General features: G+C 56.8%; 9 protein-coding genes across 9 annotated transcripts; 3 read left to right on the top strand and 6 right to left on the bottom strand.

Annotated features, from left to right (window-relative positions):
• Positions 1–115: 115 nt before the first annotated feature.
• MKK02DRAFT_42620 (putative ADP,ATP carrier protein 2, mitochondrial precursor) lies at positions 116–1,288 on the bottom strand (the record flags this gene model as incomplete). Its single annotated transcript, XM_053092083.1, has 5 exons — positions 116–130; positions 179–501; positions 577–808; positions 858–1,086; positions 1,137–1,288. The coding sequence occupies 5 exons, from the start codon at positions 1,286–1,288 to the stop codon at positions 116–118; spliced, it is 951 nt and encodes a 316-aa protein (XP_052948007.1).
• A 549-nt stretch (positions 1,289–1,837) lies between these two features.
• MKK02DRAFT_42621 (HSP20-like chaperone) lies at positions 1,838–2,884 on the bottom strand (the record flags this gene model as incomplete). The annotated part of the gene is made up of 8 exons (XM_053092084.1): positions 1,838–1,858; positions 1,910–1,993; positions 2,040–2,057; positions 2,127–2,265; positions 2,358–2,394; positions 2,458–2,542; positions 2,629–2,741; positions 2,794–2,884. The coding sequence occupies 8 exons, from the start codon at positions 2,882–2,884 to the stop codon at positions 1,838–1,840; spliced, it is 588 nt and encodes a 195-aa protein (XP_052948008.1).
• Positions 2,885–3,216: 332 nt separating this feature from the next.
• MKK02DRAFT_42622 (uncharacterized protein) lies at positions 3,217–5,625 on the top strand (the record flags this gene model as incomplete). The annotated part of the gene is made up of 9 exons (XM_053092085.1): positions 3,217–3,252; positions 3,309–3,439; positions 3,490–3,656; positions 3,699–3,957; positions 3,991–4,321; positions 4,368–4,473; positions 4,517–4,584; positions 4,628–4,788; positions 4,833–5,625. The coding sequence occupies 9 exons, from the start codon at positions 3,217–3,219 to the stop codon at positions 5,623–5,625; spliced, it is 2,052 nt and encodes a 683-aa protein (XP_052948009.1).
• A 646-nt stretch (positions 5,626–6,271) lies between these two features.
• Positions 6,272–8,912, bottom strand: MKK02DRAFT_31709 (serine dehydratase alpha chain-domain-containing protein; the record flags this gene model as incomplete). The annotated part of the gene is made up of 14 exons (XM_053088363.1): positions 6,272–6,288; positions 6,341–6,362; positions 6,410–6,438; positions 6,491–6,546; positions 6,600–6,660; positions 6,706–6,721; positions 6,829–6,903; positions 6,962–7,079; positions 7,132–7,209; positions 7,259–7,613; positions 7,660–8,128; positions 8,177–8,453; positions 8,511–8,782; positions 8,841–8,912. The coding sequence occupies 14 exons, from the start codon at positions 8,910–8,912 to the stop codon at positions 6,272–6,274; spliced, it is 1,917 nt and encodes a 638-aa protein (XP_052948010.1).
• Positions 8,913–9,401: 489 nt separating this feature from the next.
• MKK02DRAFT_36083 (uncharacterized protein) lies at positions 9,402–11,576 on the bottom strand (the record flags this gene model as incomplete). The annotated part of the gene is made up of 4 exons (XM_053089343.1): positions 9,402–10,127; positions 10,174–10,258; positions 10,302–10,751; positions 10,795–11,576. The coding sequence occupies 4 exons, from the start codon at positions 11,574–11,576 to the stop codon at positions 9,402–9,404; spliced, it is 2,043 nt and encodes a 680-aa protein (XP_052948011.1).
• A 1,097-nt stretch (positions 11,577–12,673) lies between these two features.
• MKK02DRAFT_42624 (SGS domain-containing protein) lies at positions 12,674–13,712 on the top strand (the record flags this gene model as incomplete). Its single annotated transcript, XM_053092086.1, has 6 exons — positions 12,674–12,702; positions 12,750–12,858; positions 12,909–13,025; positions 13,105–13,413; positions 13,466–13,610; positions 13,663–13,712. 6 exons carry the CDS (start codon positions 12,674–12,676, stop codon positions 13,710–13,712), a joined length of 759 nt encoding a protein of 252 aa, XP_052948012.1.
• Positions 13,713–13,904: 192 nt separating this feature from the next.
• MKK02DRAFT_42625 (peptidyl-diphthamide biosynthesis) lies at positions 13,905–15,968 on the bottom strand (the record flags this gene model as incomplete). Its single annotated transcript, XM_053092087.1, has 9 exons — positions 13,905–14,023; positions 14,077–14,346; positions 14,397–14,508; positions 14,566–14,874; positions 14,923–15,185; positions 15,246–15,397; positions 15,461–15,538; positions 15,597–15,718; positions 15,780–15,968. The coding sequence occupies 9 exons, from the start codon at positions 15,966–15,968 to the stop codon at positions 13,905–13,907; spliced, it is 1,614 nt and encodes a 537-aa protein (XP_052948013.1).
• Positions 15,969–16,334: 366 nt separating this feature from the next.
• Positions 16,335–16,886, bottom strand: MKK02DRAFT_42626 (ETC complex I subunit conserved region-domain-containing protein; the record flags this gene model as incomplete). Its single annotated transcript, XM_053092088.1, has 3 exons — positions 16,335–16,401; positions 16,474–16,764; positions 16,849–16,886. 3 exons carry the CDS (start codon positions 16,884–16,886, stop codon positions 16,335–16,337), a joined length of 396 nt encoding a protein of 131 aa, XP_052948014.1.
• Positions 16,887–17,210: 324 nt separating this feature from the next.
• On the top strand, positions 17,211–20,698 carry MKK02DRAFT_36085 (uncharacterized protein; the record flags this gene model as incomplete). The annotated part of the gene is made up of 6 exons (XM_053089344.1): positions 17,211–17,430; positions 17,648–19,250; positions 19,298–19,428; positions 19,473–19,839; positions 19,886–20,363; positions 20,411–20,698. 6 exons carry the CDS (start codon positions 17,211–17,213, stop codon positions 20,696–20,698), a joined length of 3,087 nt encoding a protein of 1,028 aa, XP_052948015.1.
• Positions 20,699–21,434: the final 736 nt, after the last annotated feature.

Consider the following 21,434-nt stretch of genomic DNA (forward strand, 5'->3'; position numbering starts at 1 on the left):
GTGTATCCATAAAGAGGGCATTCTAAAATGATGGTAGGGGGCGGAGGGGGAGGTATGGGAAGGTATATACATGCGGGGGAGAGGAGGCGTATCACTCGTGTACGAGTCGATCCGTTTATCCGGAACCACCCTGTCTGATTAGCCTACTTCGTTCCCACCAAGAACCAAATCAACTTACAGCGTAGACCTTGCCGAACATGAGCTCCTGGAGCTTGTCGTACATGGACAAGACACCGGCACCGGCAACACCACGGAGAATGTTGGCACCCGCACCCTTGAACAGGGAGCGGACACCCTCCTTGGCAACGATCTGGGAAGCAGCGTCGAACATGGACTTGTAGTGGACGGCACCGCCGGAAGTCATCATCATACGACGACGGATGGTGTCCAGGGGGTACGAAGCGAGACCGGCACCGGTGGTGACCGACCAACCAAGAGCGAAAGAGGCGAGGAAGTTGCCCTCAAGAGGACCAACAAGGACGACGGGCTTGATCGAGTCGTCTAGCAAATTAGCGTTCTTTTTCTAATATCTTCTTGCGGGAGGTTTCAAAAGGGCAAATTTAGATTGTCACTCACAAAGACCGAAGTAGAGACCACGGTAGACAATGATACCAACAACGGACGGGACGAAACCACGGTAAAGACCGGCAATACCGTCGGAAGCGAGGGTCTTGCGGTAGACATCGACCAAACCGTTGAATTGGCGGGAACCGCCCTTGGTGGCGGACTTGTTGTCGTTGGCAAGACGGGTACGGGCGTAGTCGAGAGAGTAGACGAAGAGGAGCGAAGTCGCACCGGCGGCACCACCCTGAAAGTCAGGCCACATTCCTAAAAACCCCGCGAAAAACAAGACTCACGGAGGCGATGTTACCACCGAACCACTTCCAGTAACCATCCTGCTTCCTGAAGCCGAAGAGGGACTTGAAGTAGTCCTTGAAGGCGAAGTTCAAGGCCTGGGTGGGGAAGTAACGGATGACGTTGGCGGTGTTACCACGCCAGAGCGCAGCCATACCCTCCTCACGGTAGGTTCGGCCGAAGCAGTCACCGATACCCTTGTAAGGGGTAGCGAGACGGCCCTGCTTGATCCTTCATTGTCAGCGCCAGTCAGGAAGCTAGGGCAAGGCGAAAGAGCTCACATCTCATCCTGGTTCTGGACCAAGAGCTTGATGCGCTCAATGGGGGCAGCGGCGGTCTTGGCGACAGCGGCCGACACACCACCCATCAAGAAGTCGGTCAAGAATGCCTTGGCATCCTTGGGCTTTTTCTGCTGAATAACCGGTGCGGACATCGTGAATCTGAGTATCAGTTGCTGCTCTATCGAAGTAGTCCTTCTGAGGTATGCAGTCTTTTTTTTCGAGCACCCCGGCGAGCGGGCGACACTCGCGGATTGTTCTTTTGGGGGAAACGAGCTGTGAGAAGGGCTGCTGTACGTACCTCTTTTCGTCTACTATGAGCCCGGAAGAGAGAGAGAGAGAGGTAGAGTGGTGGATGAGGAGAAGTAAGAAGAGAAAAAAGTGTACTCGGAGACGCGGGCGGAGAGGAGAGAGCAGGGGGAGGGGCCGCTCCTTTCCGGATATTCCCGAGCAGGACCCTGAATGTGGCACTTTGACTTTCTCTCTCTCGGCTTTTCGGACCGTCGGCGGCTTTATCCGCTCAGCGCTTTAGTCAAGGCATCAAGAAGGCATGCATGCGAGGAAGGAGCGGCATCGCTGATGCAAGTTCCTCCAGTACACGTAAAAAGAGCTGCCACGAGCTCGTATCCTCCCATATCACGAAGCGCAGAAGTGCATGTCATCACCCAGATCCGGCCCTGCCGTTCCGCGCAAAATCGTCGCATTCAATTGATCTTGGCATTGGACTACCTCGTCAGCAGCCGCTTCCTGTATTTGACTCGTACAATTGCACTCACAAAGTCCATCTCGGGGTGCGCAGCCTTGAACTTCTCCATCATATCCAGCTTCTTTTGCTCTTCAGATGTCGGCTTGCCCATCATCTTCGCAGTGTCAGCTTCGAGACTCGCAAAGGGACTGTTGGCCTACTTTCTGATTGTTATCATACTGCGGAGTCAGCCCCAGCTACACTTTAGGGAGAGTCGTGGTACCGTCCAGCAAAGAGCAGGTACCTACCATCATCTTCTCCACCATCCCCCTGGTTTCTCCGTCCAGCTCTGACAGCTTGGAGTTTTCAGGCTGAATCTTCTGAGTATTGATCTTAGGAGCGTTTGTCAACACATGTGGCCACCATTGATGTGACTTGATGTGTGCGCTGGACGTGTCAGCTGAGCGATTGCAAGGACGAGGGAGATTCAGCCGCCGACGGATCAACACCAAAGGTTGGAGGATGAGTAGGGCACCTACGAAAGCTTTTCCAGCTCGATATTCAGTACATCATCCTCTTAGATGTCAGTATGTGTGATATGAGTTGTCGTTCTCTGCAGACAGGGTCAGCGCCACTCACGGACAGTCCAAGACGAATCGTCAACAGCGATGTCATTGAAGAGGTCACCATCCATGATTGGATCTGCCGATGACTTCAGCTGAACCTGATGATCAAGTCAGTCCATTTCACTTAATGGACCTCTGAGACGTATCATGGCGACTCCTTGGGGACATCGCACGAGAGGCTGACCTTTAATTTGCGCCGCTGCATAACGACGTTGAGATCTTTCGCGCGGGTACCTTTCGGCAATGGCACCGCGACGGAGACCACCTGAAGATCTTGTGACCATTGATAAGGAAGAGCTGGCGGTCAGCTAGTGCGATCTGAGTGGGTACGGGTTCCCGGGCGACTGACCGGCTTGCTCTTCCTTCTCACGCGCGGCCTCTGCCAGATCATGCGCATCACGGTCCTCCTTGGACATGTCGTCGTATGCCGTCGACGCCATATCGCTCCCGATTGCGGATGGCGTATTGTTGGGATGAGGGTCAAAGCTGACTGCGGTAGATCCCTTGTAGCCTTCTATGATGAGTGATGTACAAAGTCAAGAGGGACAAAGGTGGACCTGCCGAGTGGAGGGATGAGGTGTTGATGACGGAATCTTTTCCCCTCACCTCACCTCCCTTGCTATACTGTACGATTTGCACCATTCATCTCATCTTTCCTATCTTATCCCTTTGCACTTGTACTCCTCCTTCTTTCCTCTCTGTAGTCACTTGACAGCTGTATAGGGCAGCAGTCGTGGGCGGAGAGATATCGCTCTGAAAAGAGCTCGCCGACATGGCGCAGCCGAACCCAGACTGGAGCGACTTCCAGGTGGGTCTTCTACGGCAAGGATCGGCTATAGCGAATCCTCATACTGACGCCGACAGTGGTACACTGACTCCTACCTTCCCAGGCAGACGGTAGCCACCCTCAGGGGCTTTGCCGACATCATCCAGAATCAGACCGGTCGCTATCTCGGTCTCAAGAACAGCGAGCTGAAGGCGTCAGTGGTCAGAAAGTGAGCATGTCGCGCTGTGACTGCGCAGTGACACAGACTGACCGATGCAGAGTGGCGGGAGGCTTTCAACATATGAAGGACGCAGGCCAGTACGAGACGTATCGGACGACGAGGCAGTTGTGCGAGCAGAGAGGAGCTCCAGTCGCGGCTTATCGGTACCCCCCGCCGCAGGTACCAATACCGACATTTGGCGGTGCAGTCCCACCAGCAGCTTATCGTGAGCCATTTTTCCCGCTGGGCGGACTGGGCTGAGGCTCAGCACGGCCATATGTCAACCCATCGGCCCTGCACCAGCTTCCCGTTCCCTCCTCATCGCACGCTGGCTACTCGGCGGCAGCGCGTGCACCCCTACAATTGGCAGATTGGAAAGCCAGCCCGATGTGGAGACCGATCATGGCCGCCACCAATATCGAGATGCTGCCAGAGATTGGGGTACAAGAGAATAGCCATGTCCGGAAGGAGAGGAAGGTGACTTTCACCATGTCGGCGTTGATGTCCGAAAAGCTACTACAGACCAAGTAAGTACTTGGCTAGGTTCTGGCTGACAGGAGAACAAATCCTTCTGCGTCTCCTTCGCACTCCCTCCGTCTGTTCTGCTCGTCAAGCGAGTACTTTCGCCCGCCGCAAGAACGAATCACCTCCCTCAACTCGACCATCACAAACAAGTCGATACCGATCGATTACCCCGCCGTCCCAGATGTCAGGGTCGACGACTTGTCAATACCTTTCAAGGAGCGGGGTCTGAGAGGGAAGGCCGGAAGTGCACCACCGTTCGATTTGGGCAAGAGCTCGAGGGGGTTGCAGCTGGCCCCTGGGCGGTTGGGCAGTGTCACCTTTGGACATACGGGCGCATCGACCGGGAAGCGGAAAGATATAATCAAGGTGAGCCCTCAGTTCTGGCACTTGGACATTCAGCTGATACCTGCAGAAATTCTACTTTCAGATTGTGCTGGTCGAATGGACGGACAAGGATGCTCTGGTCAAGAAGCTCCTGGATCTGCCCGTGACGCCGTTGGAGCAGTGTCTAGACATGGGTGAGTGTCCTCGTTACGAGTAGGATTTGTGCTGAGATCATAGCCCGGAAAAAGCGCGAAGGAAGTGACGATATTGAAGTGGGCTCCTCGAGGATGTCGCTCAAAGATCCCGTAAGTCGCCACCTATGCTTCAAGAGCTCGTCTGATTTGGCAGCTCTCCTACATCCGCATCACACAGCCAATCCGCTCCACCAAATGTTCACATCAGCAATGCTTCGACGCCAAGTGGTGGGTCGAAAGCAACGCAGTTCACCCCCAATGGCATTGCCCTTTCTGCAACAAGGAGCTATTCTTCGCCGATCTGATCGCCGATGGGTGAGTTGATCCAGCAGAGCTGCTCGACCCAGACTGACGTCCAGATTCTTCTTGTCAATACTGCAAGCAGTACCAGAAGCGATAGAGGAGGTCATCCTCGAGTCGGACGGCGAGTGGCATAGCGAAGACAACAAATACGGGTCTCCCGCATGGCTCGCCTCTCGCTCGGCTCCTGTAGCAGAACCTGAGGCCAAGCCAGTCATCACCGGCAAGACCAACGGGTACAGCGCTCGGGAGCTGTCACCGTCCACCTCGCCGGTACCTCAGGCAGCAGGATCCGATAGCAAGGGCAAGCGGAAAGCCATTGAAATCCTATCCTCGGATGACGAGGATGGACCCCTCGCTCGGCCTGGCACAATCTTTTCCCTTCCTCCCTCCCTCCGACCCTCTGCTCAGCCTCGCGGCTCCTCTTCCTCCCGTCCCTCGGCCGCTCCCAATGACCAAAGCGTCATCGACCTCACGCTGTCAGATAGCGACGACGACGTTGCGGGCCCAAGCAATCGCGGTGGAGCCGGCGGAGGCGAGGCGGATTTTCGTTCTCCGGGCGCCGGATTGACGGGTCGCAGCGCCGCCGGCGCCGCAGCTCGTCCTCCCCCGGCTCGCAACTCTTCTGACCGGAATGGTCAGAACGGCGAGCTGGACCCGAGCGTCCGGGACCGCAGCGGAGGGATGAACGGGGGAGGGTATGGCGGAGCGGGAGGTTCGCATCTCGCCGCGCACTTCTACTCGCACGATGATGGGCTGGCGATGGGATCGTATCGAGACGGTGTGGATGCGTTTGATGCGTGGGACGACGGGGAGGCTGGACCGGGAGCGGAATCGCGGTACCGTACGTAGACTCTGCTTATACTCTGCATGTTTGTTGTACTTTGTCGTTGACGCGTGTCCTTTTTTTCCATTACAGAAGTTGGCTCTTCATCTCGACTGGCAAGGCCCGAGGCTGCGGCATCCGGTGCATCTTCCCGCCCCATCACCCCTCCACTTCCCCCTGACATCAGGCGCCGATATGCCGTCTCTTCCTCGGTCGAGTCTGACGCTCCCGCTCAACGTCCTGCCACTCCGCCTTTACGTCCTCCCACTCCACCTCTACGTCCTGCCACTCCGCCTCTCCCATCCCTTGCGCCGCCGGATCGGCCACTCACTCCGCCTCTCCCGGAGCTGCGGCAGCAACGCATGGTCTCCGATTCGCCTCCGGTTGCGACTCCGCCGCTATCCGAAATTCCCTCATGACTGAAATCAACTCGTGGTAAATGACGGTGCTGCAAGGTGGTCAGGCAATGCCGCAGCAGGCACGATCTCTCTGTACGACTGCAACGAATAATGTCAACATATCGTAATGTATACATCTATGAGGCTGTTTGAGCGTCCAACCTGAAGAATTCGAGCTTCATTAGGTGGTCCAAGCGCTCCCCGTACGGCTTAGGGCCAGCCCCATGTGGCGTGAAGCACTCGTCGAGCGCCACGTTCAGCGTGGCTCCGCGCACTAGCATGCGGGCGAAGCTGTATCATCAGCTACCCGCTCGTCGCCTACATCGATACAATTTTCACTCACAAAGCGGAATTTGCACCGTAGTCTGATAGTGTCAGCTTGTTGTCAAAGCAAGCTGATCAGCGGACTCACTGCCAGACCTGCAAGACTTGTTTCCTTGTCTGAAGACGTCAGCTCGCTTCTTGGCCGGCGAAGCGAGATCTCTCGACTAACAGTGACTGTGCATGTCGAGCGCGGTAGTACGGCAAGCTTCGATAGCATCGTCCAGTCTATCATCATGTCAGCATGTCGACTCGTATCTGGCCGATAAATGGAAACTGACGACACAGTATGCTGTCCCTCTCCGGCCATTGCAAGCTGCGCCGCAGTAACGGCCTTGACAGCTGGTAAATCAGCACAATCCTTGTAATTATTATAAAATGGCTTACCGCCCAGGCTGTTCCGCTCAATACAAGGTATTTGAACGAGGCCTCCCAGTGGATCACACGTCAAGCCCAGATTATGTCTGCAACGTCAGCTCCCGCTCAAACCTTGGATGGAGAGGAGAGGACTTGCTCTATCCCAATCTCGGCCGCTTGAAGAATGACGGCGGGTTCAGCGCCTAAGCAAGCCGCGATAGCTCCTGCCTATCACATGAGCTCCTCCTTCGCCACCACAATGCTACGGGAGTGACGAGCAACTCACACTCATCGAACAAGCGACCCCGACTTCTGCCATACATCCGCCCTCGGCCGCAGAGATTGTGGCTCCCCGCTTAAAGAGCATTCCGATGGCTGACGCGGTAAGGAGGAAGGTCATGATGCTGATGGCCGATCAGCTGACCAACATGATCTACGAGTAGCTGCACGACTCACTCTCGTTCTGGCGAATGGGATATGAACTCGGTCACGTATTTGAGGGTTGCAGGAATGACACCCGCGGCACCGTTCGTCCTGGAGATCAGCTGCAACCCCTTTGCCTTTCCCAGACAATATAACTAACGGGGCAGTCACAACTCTCCCTCCTGCTGCGTTGACCTCATTAACTGCGATAGCCATACAGCTCAGATACTCGATACCCGGAAAGACAGGAGTCGTGCGGAAGGGAACGACCTGAAGCGGGTGGTCCGCCCGACCGACCCGCTTGGCGATACCCTTCTCTGTCGATGCTGATCCGTCCGGGTTGACGGACGACAAGTCGGACGACGTAGCTCGGTTGATCTCGACTGTAGGGTAGAAGCCTTTCTGCAGACGTCGGTAAAGTCCCGGAGCGCGACGGCGGACCTTGAATGGGCCAGGCAAGACGGGCTCGAGTGAAGTGACGCCGGTCCGAATGCAGCTGTCCATCACTTCCCACACTGACGATCAGCCCGGGCTCATGCGTTCAGGTATGGGGAGACTTACAGCCTAAGAGACCGGCCCTGATCTCGTCCGCACTGCGGAAGGCCAGCTCGTTCTCCCATACGACCTGCGCGATGGTCATGTCCTGCTCGAGGCAGATCCGATTCAGCTCCTCGGCCGTGGCGAAAAGGAAGGGAGGTCGGCCTGAGAGTTCCGTGCCCGACGTTCTCGTTCCGCCACCTGCAGTCTGCTTTCCAGCTGAACCCACTCCAATTTCGGGCAGTAGAAGCTGCCCGCCATCACTGGCATCCGCTTGTTCCATGCCGTGCGTTTGATCCTTCCGGCTGGCCTCGACGTCCTCCTTGTCGATCCCCATGTAGTACATGTTCTCGGCGGTCTGAGTCTCTTCGTTGATGACAAAGCCACCGCCAACGCTGAAGAATTCGTTGGTCGCGAGCATGTCGCCTTCGTTATTGAAGACTGTGAACCGGAGGCCGTTCGGATGAGCGGGTAGCGGGTTGAGGTGCCAAGTCTGATCTATCAGCCCTTACTCATGTTCGTGGTAATTAGAAAGACATACCAGATCCCTATCCAGATCAAACTTGACCCTCTTCGTCCCTTTCCCATGCCCAAGCCCCAAGCTCAACCCACCAGCATCCTTGACCTCATCCATCACTCGTTCCAGCCTACCCACCTCTACCGTCTCTGGATCCTCGCCCATGAGACCTAGAAGTGTTGCATGGGGCGTCATATGGCCCATACCCGTCGCCGCGAGCGAGCCATGGAGGGAGCATTTGATAGACGCGATATGGGGGTGGATATGGGCTGGAAGTGAATGGACAAAGATCTTTGCAGCTCTGGGGCGTCAGCTGAATTCACTGGTACTTATGCGAAAATCGCAGCTGTATATCTACCTCATAGGCCCGACGGTATGGCTTGAGCTGGGGCCAACGCCAATGGAGAACAAATCGAATGTTGAAATCACAGCATGCTCGGCGCGTACTCCGAGCGGCTTGCCATCCTTCTTGTCCTTGATCACCGGGTGGGCAGAGAGCAAGGAGCTTTCGCTAGCCGCGGTCGAGGAGTACAGCCGCTTCGAGCGGAACGAGGTAGCAAAGGGGTACCCAGATATTGAGGAAGGGTGATATGGTCGGAGGAGAAGCGTTCCCGTTCGAGTTTTGGCGCTCTGGGCGTCAGCGCTCGAGCCTCGCTACTGCTGTTGTACGGCCCCTCGACCGACCTACAAAAAGATCAGTCCCCAAGCGTGACGCCCTCCTCATTGCTCTCGTCTGTCCCATCATCACGAGCGCGGACATCGAAGTTAGTGATAGGTCAGTCGCGCGAGTATGATCTCTAAAGCTGAAGTCGCTATCGCGGAATGATGTACAAGGGCAACGCTATCACTCGAGTCGCGCTGTATCTCCTCTCCCCCCTAAGCGACGTGTGTGTGTGCGATGGGATATCATGCGGAACTGCCGATAAGAAATCATAAGTTGATGGCCAATCTACCGCGCTTCATGGGAAATTCTAATTTCCCCCGCGTTTCAGAGTTGGAAATGCGGGGAGTCTCCACGACCCCCCAGCTACCGAGCTGATAGCAGCTTACGCACCAGGGCGGTAGATCAGCGGTCCGGCACAGAGATGTAGGAGTTCATCGGCCCAGCTGCATAGCCCGCGGCACGAAATAAGCTACAATAGCTAGCTACCGTACATACAAAATAGGTGGTGGCTATTGTCCGCAACTATAGATGAGGTTTTAGATGAGTAGCTCATACAATGACAACGTTCTCGCTCCCCTAGACCTGCTATATCACCGCCAACACGCCCAGCAAGCCCATCGTCAAGCTCAACCCGCCCAGCGCCCCCGTTCTTCTCCCCGCTCCGCTGATCGCCTTGTTGTTCCGGCCCAACTCCCCAGCAGGCCCATTCTGCCCATTGCTCGTCTCCAACACCTTGGGATCTACTGTTGCCGATCCCCAACCAACGATGGTGGTCTCGAACGCGGACTTGCTCGCAGGCTGAGGCGAGGACAATGCCAGAGCCTTGTCCGTGAGGTAGACGACGGCGATAGCGGGAGCTGGGACGGGGACGATACAGAGCGAGTTTTGGCATGTGATTGTCTGAGTGACGACCTGTCCGTGTAGTTGCCCGTCCGAAGCGTAAGACGCGCCCATCGTCTGTCCCGCCCAGGTGATATTGTCATGCTCCGCGACATTGTTCGCGAGGAAGTACCGTACGTGGACCGACCCAGCGAGGTTGCCACCCGGGATGGAGAGTGTCGCCTGGTAGGTCGACGCGCCCGAGGGGTCACTGGCAAAGTTGAAGAGGACCACCCGCGAAGGCACATCGTCCTCGTAGACGGCGTAGGCGGGGTGCAGGTCGGTGTGTGCGTCGCCCTGGACGTCGAGATCGGTGATGCGGGAGGTGTTGGATTGACCAAAGATCTCGGCAACGAGGAGGGTCGAGTAGTAGACCGAGCCGGTGGTCCACTGGTACACGTTTGTGAGGTTTCCAGGAGGAGGTGTGAAGGGCTATATCATCAGCAATAGAGCTGAAAATCGCACAGGGTAAGCTTACATTGTAGTAGACGTTCTGACCTCCGACGTGCATGAGGGCAGTGGTGAAGTTGTAGGATGCCATCTGAAGAGCCCAGTCGGTCATCCTGATCGTCAGCCAAGATCCTTTACATTCAAAGCCAAACTCACCACAAGGCCGCACCGAAACTCGTCGACAATCCCGGAAACCCTCCACAACTTGCCGTGTTCATCTCCAGCATGACCAGATCCTTCCCTGCTCCCGCCGCCACCGCCGCCTCGTCGGCGTACTGCGACGTCAACGACTTGGCACTGGTGTGGTTCAGGTACTCGGCAAAGATGGACTGTGGGTCGATGGGCCGTCCGTTGAGCTGACAGTTGTTGTTTGGGTAGTGCTGGACCGAGATCTGAGCGAGCTTGTGCGCGTTGGCGACGAGCCAGCCGGTATTGACGATATCGGGCAGCTCGAAGCCTACGCGATTGCAGCAGGTCGAGGGCCCGATAAACATGGCCTGGTTGGACGGGCTGTTGCTATCGAGAACGTGCTGACTGACGGTCGTCCATTCCGAGTTGTAGTCGTTCGGTCCCCATCCTGCTGGTCTGTCTCCGTGATCGGTGTACCTGAGCATCAGTTCCGCCGCGCCAAAGCAATCAGGCAACTCACAGATCCGGCTCGTTCCCCAAAGCCAATCCTCGCAGATTACCTCCCAATATCCTCTGCGCATAGCTCGCCGCCAGCGGGATGTTTTGCCAGTCCATCAACGCATCGGTATAGTTGAAAGCCAGACCAAAGTACCATTCCGCGTGGGTCAGGCGACTGACATTTGCCATGGTATACAACAAGCCAGGGGCATAGTTGATCCATGGCGTCGACGTCGGTCCCGACCCCTCCGTCCTAATCTTCTCCACCACCTTGCCGTTACCAAACCCCTCTGGGTAGATGGTGGAGCTGTCCTGAGTATTTCCGCCCACACGGATCACCGCGCCTGCGCCCGCCCGGACTTGGATGTTGTTGAGATAGTTGAGAAACTCGGGGCGGAGGTGGTCCCCGCTCGGACCCATCAGCGTGTCCGCTACCGACAATTCGACCGAGAAGCCGAGGAAGTTGCCTTTTTGCGGCACCGATAAGGAGAGATTGGAGGCGTGGAGAGCGGCCGAGTTTGGGGGGATGGGAATATTGACAGCGGTGACGGCTGGCGAGGGGGGTGTGGGGGGGATAAGCTGGAGTGGGTCGTAGATAGGAAGACCCGTCCATGATGCTGATGCCGCGCGGGATGTGACTGTGGTCGAAGGGGAGGGTTTGTCCGTGTATACGGTAAGTTGCGCCGATGTGAGGTGGACAAAGGCGAGGGAGAGGAGGAGGGTGAAGAGGGTAGAGGAGGTCGCCCTGGGTATTCTCCGGCTACGGCGTCCCGCTGGCGGCGGTAGCCTGGGGGAGGTGGCCATGGGGATCGCGGAGGTGGATGCTTCGTGCGGAAGAGGCATTGTCGAGCTGGGTAGGGGGGATGAGGGCTGAGGAGCGGTGCAGCGTCGATGCACACTAGACGATCGGATGCTCCTGTGTGGACGGAACTGCAGAGCGGATGTTTTGCCTAGCAGGTGGTGGATGGTGGTTTGATGATACCGAGTAGATCGACGTGGCTCGAGAAGCAGTCGGATGTGCGATTGACGAAGGACGAGAGGAGAGGACTGGGCGGGCAGGAACAACAAGGGCGAATTAAAAAAAAAGGCTTGGCTGTGTTTGAAACGCGTGAGAGAGTCCAAGCGTGTGTGATATAACGAGTGTCTATAAGCGGGGATGAATGTATTATAGTATAAGGTGAATGAAGGAGAGTGATGGTGGTGGGTGTAGTCGTGTGCGATGAATTATAGGAGAGCTAGAGAAGTGCTGTAAAAAGCAGCGGGAGAAGAGAGAGAGACGCTGGCTGTCTGACTCTCTGCCGTGAGGAGCCAAACAAACACAGCGCAGGGGCGAAGAGCGGGGCCAAGCCTCAAGCTCTTTCAGGGTCCGCGTTTTACCTTTTTCCTTGCGTGTTTCGCCGTGTTTCGACTCTGACGTCAGGGTAGATGAAGCACGTACGTAAAGCAGCTGGACCCCACAAATTTCGAGGGTTGTGCGATTGACGCTACCAGATGCTTGGATAGTGCTTGGGACTGTGAGAGCAGCCTGTCGAATAGAAGCCAAGACTCTGTTCCCCGCTGATGATAGTCAGCCTGCAGCCGCTGCACCATGACCTGCGCACCAGAGCGTTGATTGGGGCTGAAGAAGCGCTCGCATCTTTCCTACCCGAGGCCAATGTCAGTTCTTGCGGTCGATAGTCGCACGCCTCGCTCACATGTACATTCGCGTATCCACAGTGCCTAGGAGCTCAGGCCATGTGGATCAACGCACCGGCCGACCTCACAGAGCGCCACGCCCAGATTCTGCTGAGGAATGAGTCGCACAACGCACGGGCCAGGCCTCCACCTCTCTCGGGTTGACTGGACGATATTTCCAGAAGGTTCGATACCTTCACTGCATCAATCACACATCTTTGACCAAAATGTCAGGGCCAGAGACGCCTCTCCCGAGGTACGCTTGCTCTTCGGTAGCTCAGCTAGCGATGGCTGACGCAGCAGGCACGATTTCTATCAGAACGAGGAGTATGTCATCGTCGCGGTGTACATCAAGGGCTTGAACGTTGAGGGTGTCAAGGAGAAGGTGGACATCAGCTTTGAAGATAAGCAGGTGAGCTCTCTGAAGTAGCAAGTTCGGCGTCCGGGAGCTGACCGCCTCAGGCTACTATCGTCCGGCCTAATCCTGAGGCTGAAGGGGAGAAGTTGACCGTCAAGCTGGGACCTCTTTATGCCGGGATCAAGGCAGATGAGAGCACGAGTCGTATCCTCAGCAGCAAGGTGAGTCACGCTGCATTCAGACCTTACACGGATGTCCCAGTCAGCAATGGGTGGAGTGATGAATGAGCTGACATGTTAGATCGAGCTCAAGCTCCGCAAAGCCGAACACATCGCATGGACAACTCTCCTCTCCACGCCCGAAAGTGCCCCGCCGCGAGTCCTCAGCCAGGCCCCACCCGCCAACGCCACCGCCTCCAGCTCTACCGCTCCCCCTCCCACCGAAACCGAGGACAAGCGGTCCGATGCTTTCGCCGATATCGGGATGGCGTCATCCAGTGTGCCTCACGCCGGTGGACCCGCCAAGATCAACAATAAGCGCAAGAACTGGGACCGAGTCGTCGAGGAGGAGTTGAAGGTCAAGAAGGAGGATCGTACTGCTGCGGACCCTGTGAGCTATGCAGTCCCTTAGAGACGATGTGGGAACACAGCTGATCAGACAGAACTCTGGCGGTGATAATGCTCTCCAGAAGATGTTTGCGGACATCTACAAGGACGCCGACCCGGACACGAAGCGGGCGATGATCAAGAGCTTTACCGAGAGCGGCGGTACCACGCTTAGTACCGACTGGAACAGTATCGGCAAGGGTGCGTCTTCCCCGCTTGCTTTCGAGATCTGATAACGAACTGATCCGCGCAGAGAAGACACCCATCAGGCCGCCAGATGGCATGGAAGCGAGGAAGTACTAAGCGTAGAGATCGACCTGGTATGGCTCGGTGCGAGAGCTGGGTGAAAGAGTTGGCAAGTGGTTGAAAGAGAAATCGTCTGGTCACATCATGCACAAAATATATACCATCTTTGTGTCGAGGTGGCTGCAACAAGACTTGCCAAGATCCAATTGGTAGCATACCACTATATGAATGGACTGTTAGGTAGCCACCTCACTTCTCCTCGGTATAGCCCCTCGCGATCCCGCTTCGCCCCTCTTCTAGCTCAGCCGGTGCATCCTCTCCATACCGCATCTCCAGTCCCTGAAAGCTTCGACTAGACAGATAATGACCTAGATCATCAGCTCCCTCCGTCATCATCCTCGCACTGGGAGTCCAGACTCACTACCAGCAGATTCCAGCTTGGCCAACGTGAACTCCTTACTCCGCAGAGTCAGATCCCGCACGCCGTCCTCCGCACCATCCACACCGGTACTGGTCTCGCCAGCACCATTTGGTCCTTTCCGTCTACTGCCAAACGTCCGGCGGGACTTGTACGTCCCATCTACGATCGAAAACACCGGTGCGAGATTGTCGGTCTCGTCTTCTTCCTCCTCGCCCTCCTCGCCGTTTGCACCACCGTTCTGCGACATCTCTGACCGCGCAGCTTTGGCTTCTGACGATCATCAGCACCCTGATGCGCGCATCTGGGATTGCAGAACTCACCTTCGAGGACCTTGGACATGTCGAGTGTCCACCTTCCTGGCTCCCACCTGTGTTCTGGGCCTTGCAGGGCGAGAATGAGCTCCCAGGGCGTGATAATGGGACGTAAGAATTCCTACACATTGTCAGCTCCGCCCTGTGTGATCGACATCTCATGGATCTGGGAACTCACCTTGGAATCGACCAGTCCACCTTCCCTACATCCGACCAGAACAAAACACTCCACCGTCTCGAAATTCGCCAATTTAGCAGGATTCAGCCGTCCAACCGTAAGCGTATAGCTCTTCTTCCTGTGTTGTCGAAGCAAGGCGCGGAGCTCGGCGAGTAATGGCTGAGCCGAGCTGAGCCCGACAGAATGTACGACCAGTCCAAAGATGGAGGATGTGACGGCGGAGTGGATCGATAAGAGGCGGCGTTGCAATGCGCGGGAGGTGGTATGCAGCGGACGGGCGGAGGATGTCCAAGGCGTATACAGGTATATCTGGGAAGGTCAGCTGATTCCGGAGGCTATGTCGGCCGGGCAGCTTACTGCAGCGTCGGCATTCTGCATTTGGATGTTCATCAATCCTCGGCCTTCCTCGCCGATGTACCAGATCATACACTCGCTCATGGTCATACCGGGCGGCGGTTCGACCGAGCGTAAAGGAGCTGTACTTGTATCTGCCGGCTGTCCCGCCCTTGCTGCCGGGTCCGATGAGCCAGTCTGAGAAGACTTGGAGGCTGGACGACGGATGGTAGCGAAGGAGGCGGAGTCAGGCGGTAGAGCGGCTGAGAACCTCTGTACGATGTCCTCTGTACTGTAAGCTATCGGACCCAGCTGCGAGAAACCCGGGGTATCTTAGCTCTACTGACCCGCTTTCCAGTCGTATCCTACGTCCCACACTACCACAGTGCCTTTCCTCTCACTCCGGTCTGCTTCGCTCGCTGCGCGAAATGCATTCAGTGCTTCCTCAACGTCCAGTGACTGCCGCTGGAAGACATAGTGGACTGGGAGAGCGTCTGTGCTGCAACGTCAGCTACAATCGCTTCTTTATCATCAGACTATGCTATTGGAAGCGATAGCTTACGGTGTCAGACAGGCATGGCCGTAGTGTACCAAGTAGTCAGCAGGGAGGTGGAGACATGACAGGACGTCCGGACAGCAGCTACCTGTTCAGCTTGATCCTGATAATGAGGTAGTAGATAGAAAGAAGACGGACGGACCTTCCGTATGTCGAGTCGGCGAGGACGTAGGCCTGTGCGCTCGAGCCCTGTATTCCCCGCTGAATAGCTCGGAAGACAGGTACCGAGGATGGTAGGAGCTCATCCGGGAACTGTAGACCTATCTAGCTGTATCGGCTATCACTCCCAGAGCTTATCCATTGCCGGAATCACGCAGCTACTCACAGTCTTGTACCCGCCCTCAGTGATCCGCCTGACGGTATCTTCCACCTCGAACGCTTCTTCCACGCTCAGAGTCGAGACAGCATCCCCGTTGGACGAGGGCCCAGCTACGGCGTTGCCGTCGGGGTTGAGGCTGGGCATTTCGGGATGATCAAAGGCGTGCTCATCGGCTGTACTGAAGAGGCTGGTCATGCTGCTCTACAGAGGAAGAAAGTTGCGAGGTCTGTGCGATGTAGAAGTAGAGAAAGAGGAGTGGAGGTGGTGGTCTTGGTGGTCAAAATATCGCTGCCTCCACCTCGGCATGTTTGGTCCCGCACAAGCGGATGCCCATCATGTCTTCGCTGTGGACGCTAGGACTGGCACAGGGCCTGTACCAGCAGTCCGCCGGTAACATCGCAAGACTGATGAGGATACCGCCGGACGAGTCTCACAAGGTCCCGCTGGGCCAAGATCGAGGCGTGGAACAGAGGGGTAAGCAAGGAATCCGCGGTCTGCCAATTCAGACTCCTCCGAGGCGATCTCATACGATGCATACTCCAGCCGCTACTCGTTCCTGATCTACTCGCTTCCGGGGTCAAAGTATCGCCATTGGTTTGGCGGCGAAGGTGTTTGAAGGTTCTCCCATCTATTTCAGTTAGCGCCTGAATTCACCTGATCTTCTCCTTGTTTCTCCTCTGGTTGTCCAGATGAAACTCACGCCTTCCACTCGACCATCTTCCCCGCAACGCCCTCTTCCGCCTTGGCCTCCTCCAGACTCGTCTCAATCATCCCTCCCAATCCCTTCTCCGCGGCGATGATGTCCCCTCCGGCATTCTCCACAAGCGACAGCCGGTGCTTTGTGATCGCCTCGGTCGCTTGGCGGTATACCGATGTGGCCGGTAATGTCTGAAGAAGCGAAAGGGTGGATTTATATGTCCCTGCCAAAGCTGGGAGGGGGTCGGGGTGGACAGCGAGGCCGGTGATACCGGTAGACGATTTGAGGGTGGAGCTGCGGGGTCAGCTACTGCGTCCGATCCCAGTTGGTTTGATGGGCTTTTCTTTGATTCCGGCTAGAGAGTATAGGACTACTCACGCTATAGCCGAGTAGAGGGGTCTTGATGCTCTCAACATGGTGCTCGGATGGTATAGGAATATGGGAAGAGAAGAGTGGTCTTGCGGAGACCAGAGATCGTCGCTGTCGATAGTGAGAGCGGCGATCACCGTCCGAGTAGGCCGCTGCACGTGGCGGATGTGAAACGCGTGACCTGCCCTGGTAGGCTGGTTCCGGGGGCGATTCCCGAGGTGACTGGACAGACGCGTCCAGGCGTTTGATTTTCGTCTGATAGTACTGGTCCATCTATACCTTGCGATGCTTGACTATAGCCAGCAACCCTCTCGCTTACCCATTCTTGACCGCCCATAAGCCTCAGGCGCATCTGCGCAGCCCTCGCCAAAATGAACTCTCCACCACCCCCCTCATTCACCCTCCCACCCCTCAAGTCGAACGGGCAGTACCCCGTCACTCCCGATGACTCGCCCAATGCAGATGATACGGGAGATGTCGCCAAGGACTATCTCTCGGCCAAGTCGAGAGGCAAAGGGAAGGAGCGGGCTATGGAGATAGACGAGGTGGTACCAGAGGTCAGGGTGTCGATGTATGTTCGGCTGTTTGAGGGTAAGCCAAAGCGACATAGCCAAGGATGGACAGTGCAGCGGGGCTATAACGCACAGACCGTGCTGACCGTTTAGAAATGGTAAACACAGTCCTAGCCTCCGAGTCATACCTCTTCACACCTCGCGAGCTCTGGGTGCTCAACCATATCCTCCAACTACCATGTCAGTCCTATCAGCCGAGATTGCTCAGTGCGAGAGGGACGCGTACTGATATGTAGATGACCCAAAGTACCTACTCACTCGACTGCTTCTCCGCCGACCAGGCCGCGTTATCCCCTTCGGTAGCTTGCTAAGGGGATACGAAGCCGAAATAGGATCAGAAGGCGTGCGCAGCGCAGTCCGCCTGCTCTCGGAAGCGCTGGACATCCCTGCGGATATCCTCTCCGCCGAACCCGTTTTCGAGGCCACGGTCGGACCATCTCGTCCACCCTCTCCCGCCGCAGCTCCTACCCCGGTGAAGCGGAATCCATTCCCGACGCCCCAAACACTGGGGAAGAAGCGAAAGTCGTCTCCTCTCGAAAAGCCAAAACCATGGGCTACGCTCGATACCGGTCTGACAGCAGCGGAGGAAAAGGCGGACCCAGAGCTAGCAGCGGCGATCCGGGAGAGTCTGTGGGCAAGTCAGGTCGGCCGGGTGGAGCTGGACGATGATGGGGGGGTTGTTCGCTCGCCTTCCCCCATGGGACCTGTCGACCATGGCCGGCCTCCGACGCCACGGTCCGTTTCTGCCGGGTCGTCGACCTCTGCCTCTTCGTCGTCCTCGTCCTCGTCCAAGATGCCAGCGGGGTATGACGAGCCCTTCTCACTCGACCCGTCGCTTCCACCCCCCATCACCCACTTTGCTTTCGACGAGCGCACGCTGGACCTCGACGCGATCATGTCCTGCATTCCCGCCGACGAGCTACGAAAAGTAGCCAAGGCGAGGAAGATCCCGCCAAACCTTTTGGTCAGGCGGGACGATGTCTGCGCTGCGCTACGAGGCGTCGCCAGGAAGCAGACTGTGCTGGGTTTCACACCGGTCAAGGGGAAAGAGGCGGGACCCAAGCAGTTCACACTGCCCTTTGGCCCTAAGCCCGCCAATGCGGACAGTCCGCAGACGACAGGCCGAAGTGCCAACCGTGGCGTGACTTCCGAGTCCCTCCTTATCGCCCAACTCCTTCCTCTCATCGGCCAGCACGCAATACAGCTCACGTCTTCCCTCCACAACCTGATCTCCCGCGTCAACCTCATCTTCTCCCGGACACCCCCCGTCACAGCCACCGGATCCAGTCTGCTTCTCCCCTCCATCCTCGTCTCGTCCCATCGGCGTCGGTATCCCGCATACGGCCCGCCAACCCGCTCTCGGATATGGAGCTCGCGAGATGAGCTGCTCCGGTGGGAACGCACGGTCAAGTGGGAGGCGGTCGTGCAGGATGCGCTGGGGGAGAGCTGGCAGGAAATGAGGAAGAATCTGGCAGCAGGGCCGCAGGGGTGGGGAGGGGCCAAGAAGGAGATGTTGGGCAGAGTGGAAGGGAGCAAGGTCGTTAAGCGGATCTGGGAGGGTGTGTGGCCTGTATGGAGGGAGATGGTGGAGGGAGCTGGAGGGAAGGAAGTTGATGTGCGGAAAGAGGAGGGTGGGCTCGTGGGAGATAGGTTCAAGACTGGTCAGTCTGCCAGAAATCAGGAACCTGTTAGTATGAGAGCTGACTCATCAGGTCACGTCCTCACTCGAATAGTCTACAAGTCTGCTGTGGCTCTTGGACAGCTACACGAGTACGACAACGAAGTGATGGTCCTCCGTGCGCTGATCAAGCAAAGAAGATGGAGGCGGAGTAAGCGAGGGTGAGCTCTACTCTTGTCTCTATCCATGCGCACAGCTGAACCTCTAGCGCCTGGTATGACCGCTTAGCTCTGGTCTTGATGAATCACTACAATGCTAGCGATGTCGAAAAGGAGGAAAAGAGACGCGAGGCGGTACAAGTCTGCATTGATGGATTGCTGGATGAGGATACCCACTTGAGTAAGTCGACTTTTTTCGTACAAGTCACCATCGCTGAGCGTCAGTCTATCGACCTGGACTATCCCGTCGCCTTACTCGGCTCGAGAACGCCCTCAACCTCCCAGCGGACGAACGCCACATCTCCCACGCCGAGTTACTCAAGTGCGAGGTCCGCGAGTTGACCGCTCCGCGTATAGCAGAGAATATGGGCGCGCCCAAGATGCGACCAGGTGGTCGAGCGGGCAGCGTCCGAGCGGAAAGTGTACGAGCTGGAAGTGTTCGCGAGGGCAGTCTCGGTGTTGACGGGGAGGAGGGACTGGTCGGTCCGCCAGGGTGGCAGCAGACTGGGAAGAGCGTCTGGCTGGGTAAGGAGGGGGAGGTTACGGTGGAAGGCTGGGTATTGGAGTGGTGGGAGGCCAAGGGGTATAAAGGGTGAGTCAGAAGTCAGAGCATTCAGTGTATGCAGCTAATATGGCAGGTATCACTCTGAGGGGTCCATCATGACGACGCTATTCGCCCTGCTGCTGTGGCCGGTACTGTTCCATCCACTGCCCGGAGCTTTCGAGACACCGTACCAGACCGCTCCCCTCGACCTCGGAGAAGACACATTCGCACCGGCCCGGTACGATCTCCTGGAGGCTCGACTGGCGCTCATGGGGTCTACCGCTGAAGCTCTCGCCATGCTGCGCGACGCAGATTCGCGTGAGCGTCCTAACCTGACCTGGGCGGTGGGCGTTAACTGGGAGTACGGGGCCGAGGATCTGGAAGAGTTGCTGGAGTGTATCGGGGGGCGGGCGATGAGTGGAGTCTGCAGGATGTTGGCTGAGGAGTACCGGCATCGGGTCAGCGGGGTGCCTGATCTGATTGTGTGGAAGAAGGGGGTCAAGGGGTCAAGGGGCGAAGCGAGGTTCGTCGAAGTCAAGGGGCCGGGTGATCAGTTGAGCGAGACTCAAAAGGTGAGTAGACCCCACACGGATGTTGTAGGGTCAGCGCTGATGATCAGATCTGGATTGACGTCCTTCTCTCGTCTGGCATCCCGGTCGAGGTGTGCCGCGTCAAGGCGAAAGAAGCTACTCAGGAAGCGATCGCTAAAGTCGAAAAGCGACAAGCCAAGATCAAGAAGGAGAACAGCAAGAATGGCTGGGATCAGGCGGGGATGAAGCGTGACGTCGATGAGGAGGAGTTGAAGGAGTTTGAGGGCGAGGACGATGAGGGCGAGAAGGAGAGGGATGAGGAGGATGAGGAAAAGGAGGGGTATTGGCAGCGGAGCGGGAAACGGGTCAAGGTGTGAGCGAGCGCAGCGCCGGACGCTGTGGGTGTATCTATATCCAATACTTGTATCTTGCAGATTGTAGCCATATTATATTACTTGCCAGCTGGGACTCTGCAGGCCGAGCGGAAAGACGCCGCGATAAGGAGCCTGGGAGTGTGCCGTAAAGATACCCTGATTCGCTTAGAGATTGGCTTCGTACTAAGGTCAGTCAAAGTTGAATGGACTCCTTCCCGCGCTGTCACACGATGTGAAGGAGTCTTTGAGCAGTACTGAGGTGCCGTGGAGGTGAGGATGCTGTCGATGCAGATAAATACGCTGGCTTGACCACTTGACAGGAGCTCGGCGCCGTTGACAAGCTTGATTTGACCGCCGCCGACGCGTTCCCAGGCGGCTTTCACTCTGCAAGGCGCCGCTTTCGGCACCTCCCTCCGGCCGCACTCCCCGGCGACGCAGCTCTTGGCATTTCTTCACTCAAACATCTTCATCTGAAGTGAGCGGCTATCGACGCGTCGCAGTAGATCACACTATACATCAGCGCTCGACACTACCCCCCTCGACAGGACGCATCAGACAGCATTGTCTCACCGCCGCGATCGCTTCGCTGAGCTGGGCAGTTTCGGAGATTTATTATCATCTTACCGTCACCCCTTCGCTCAGTCTACGCCCGAAGCGCTCATCCTCGTCCTCGTCGGCGTCCCCTTCACGCGTCATACACACACATTGTACTGGGCAGCCTGTACATCCATCATCCCAC

This window comes from Dioszegia hungarica, assembly GCF_025882075.1.
Source record: "Dioszegia hungarica strain PDD-24b-2 chromosome Unknown MKK02contig_6, whole genome shotgun sequence".
In the NCBI taxonomy this organism is placed as follows: domain Eukaryota; kingdom Fungi; phylum Basidiomycota; class Tremellomycetes; order Tremellales; family Bulleribasidiaceae; genus Dioszegia; species Dioszegia hungarica.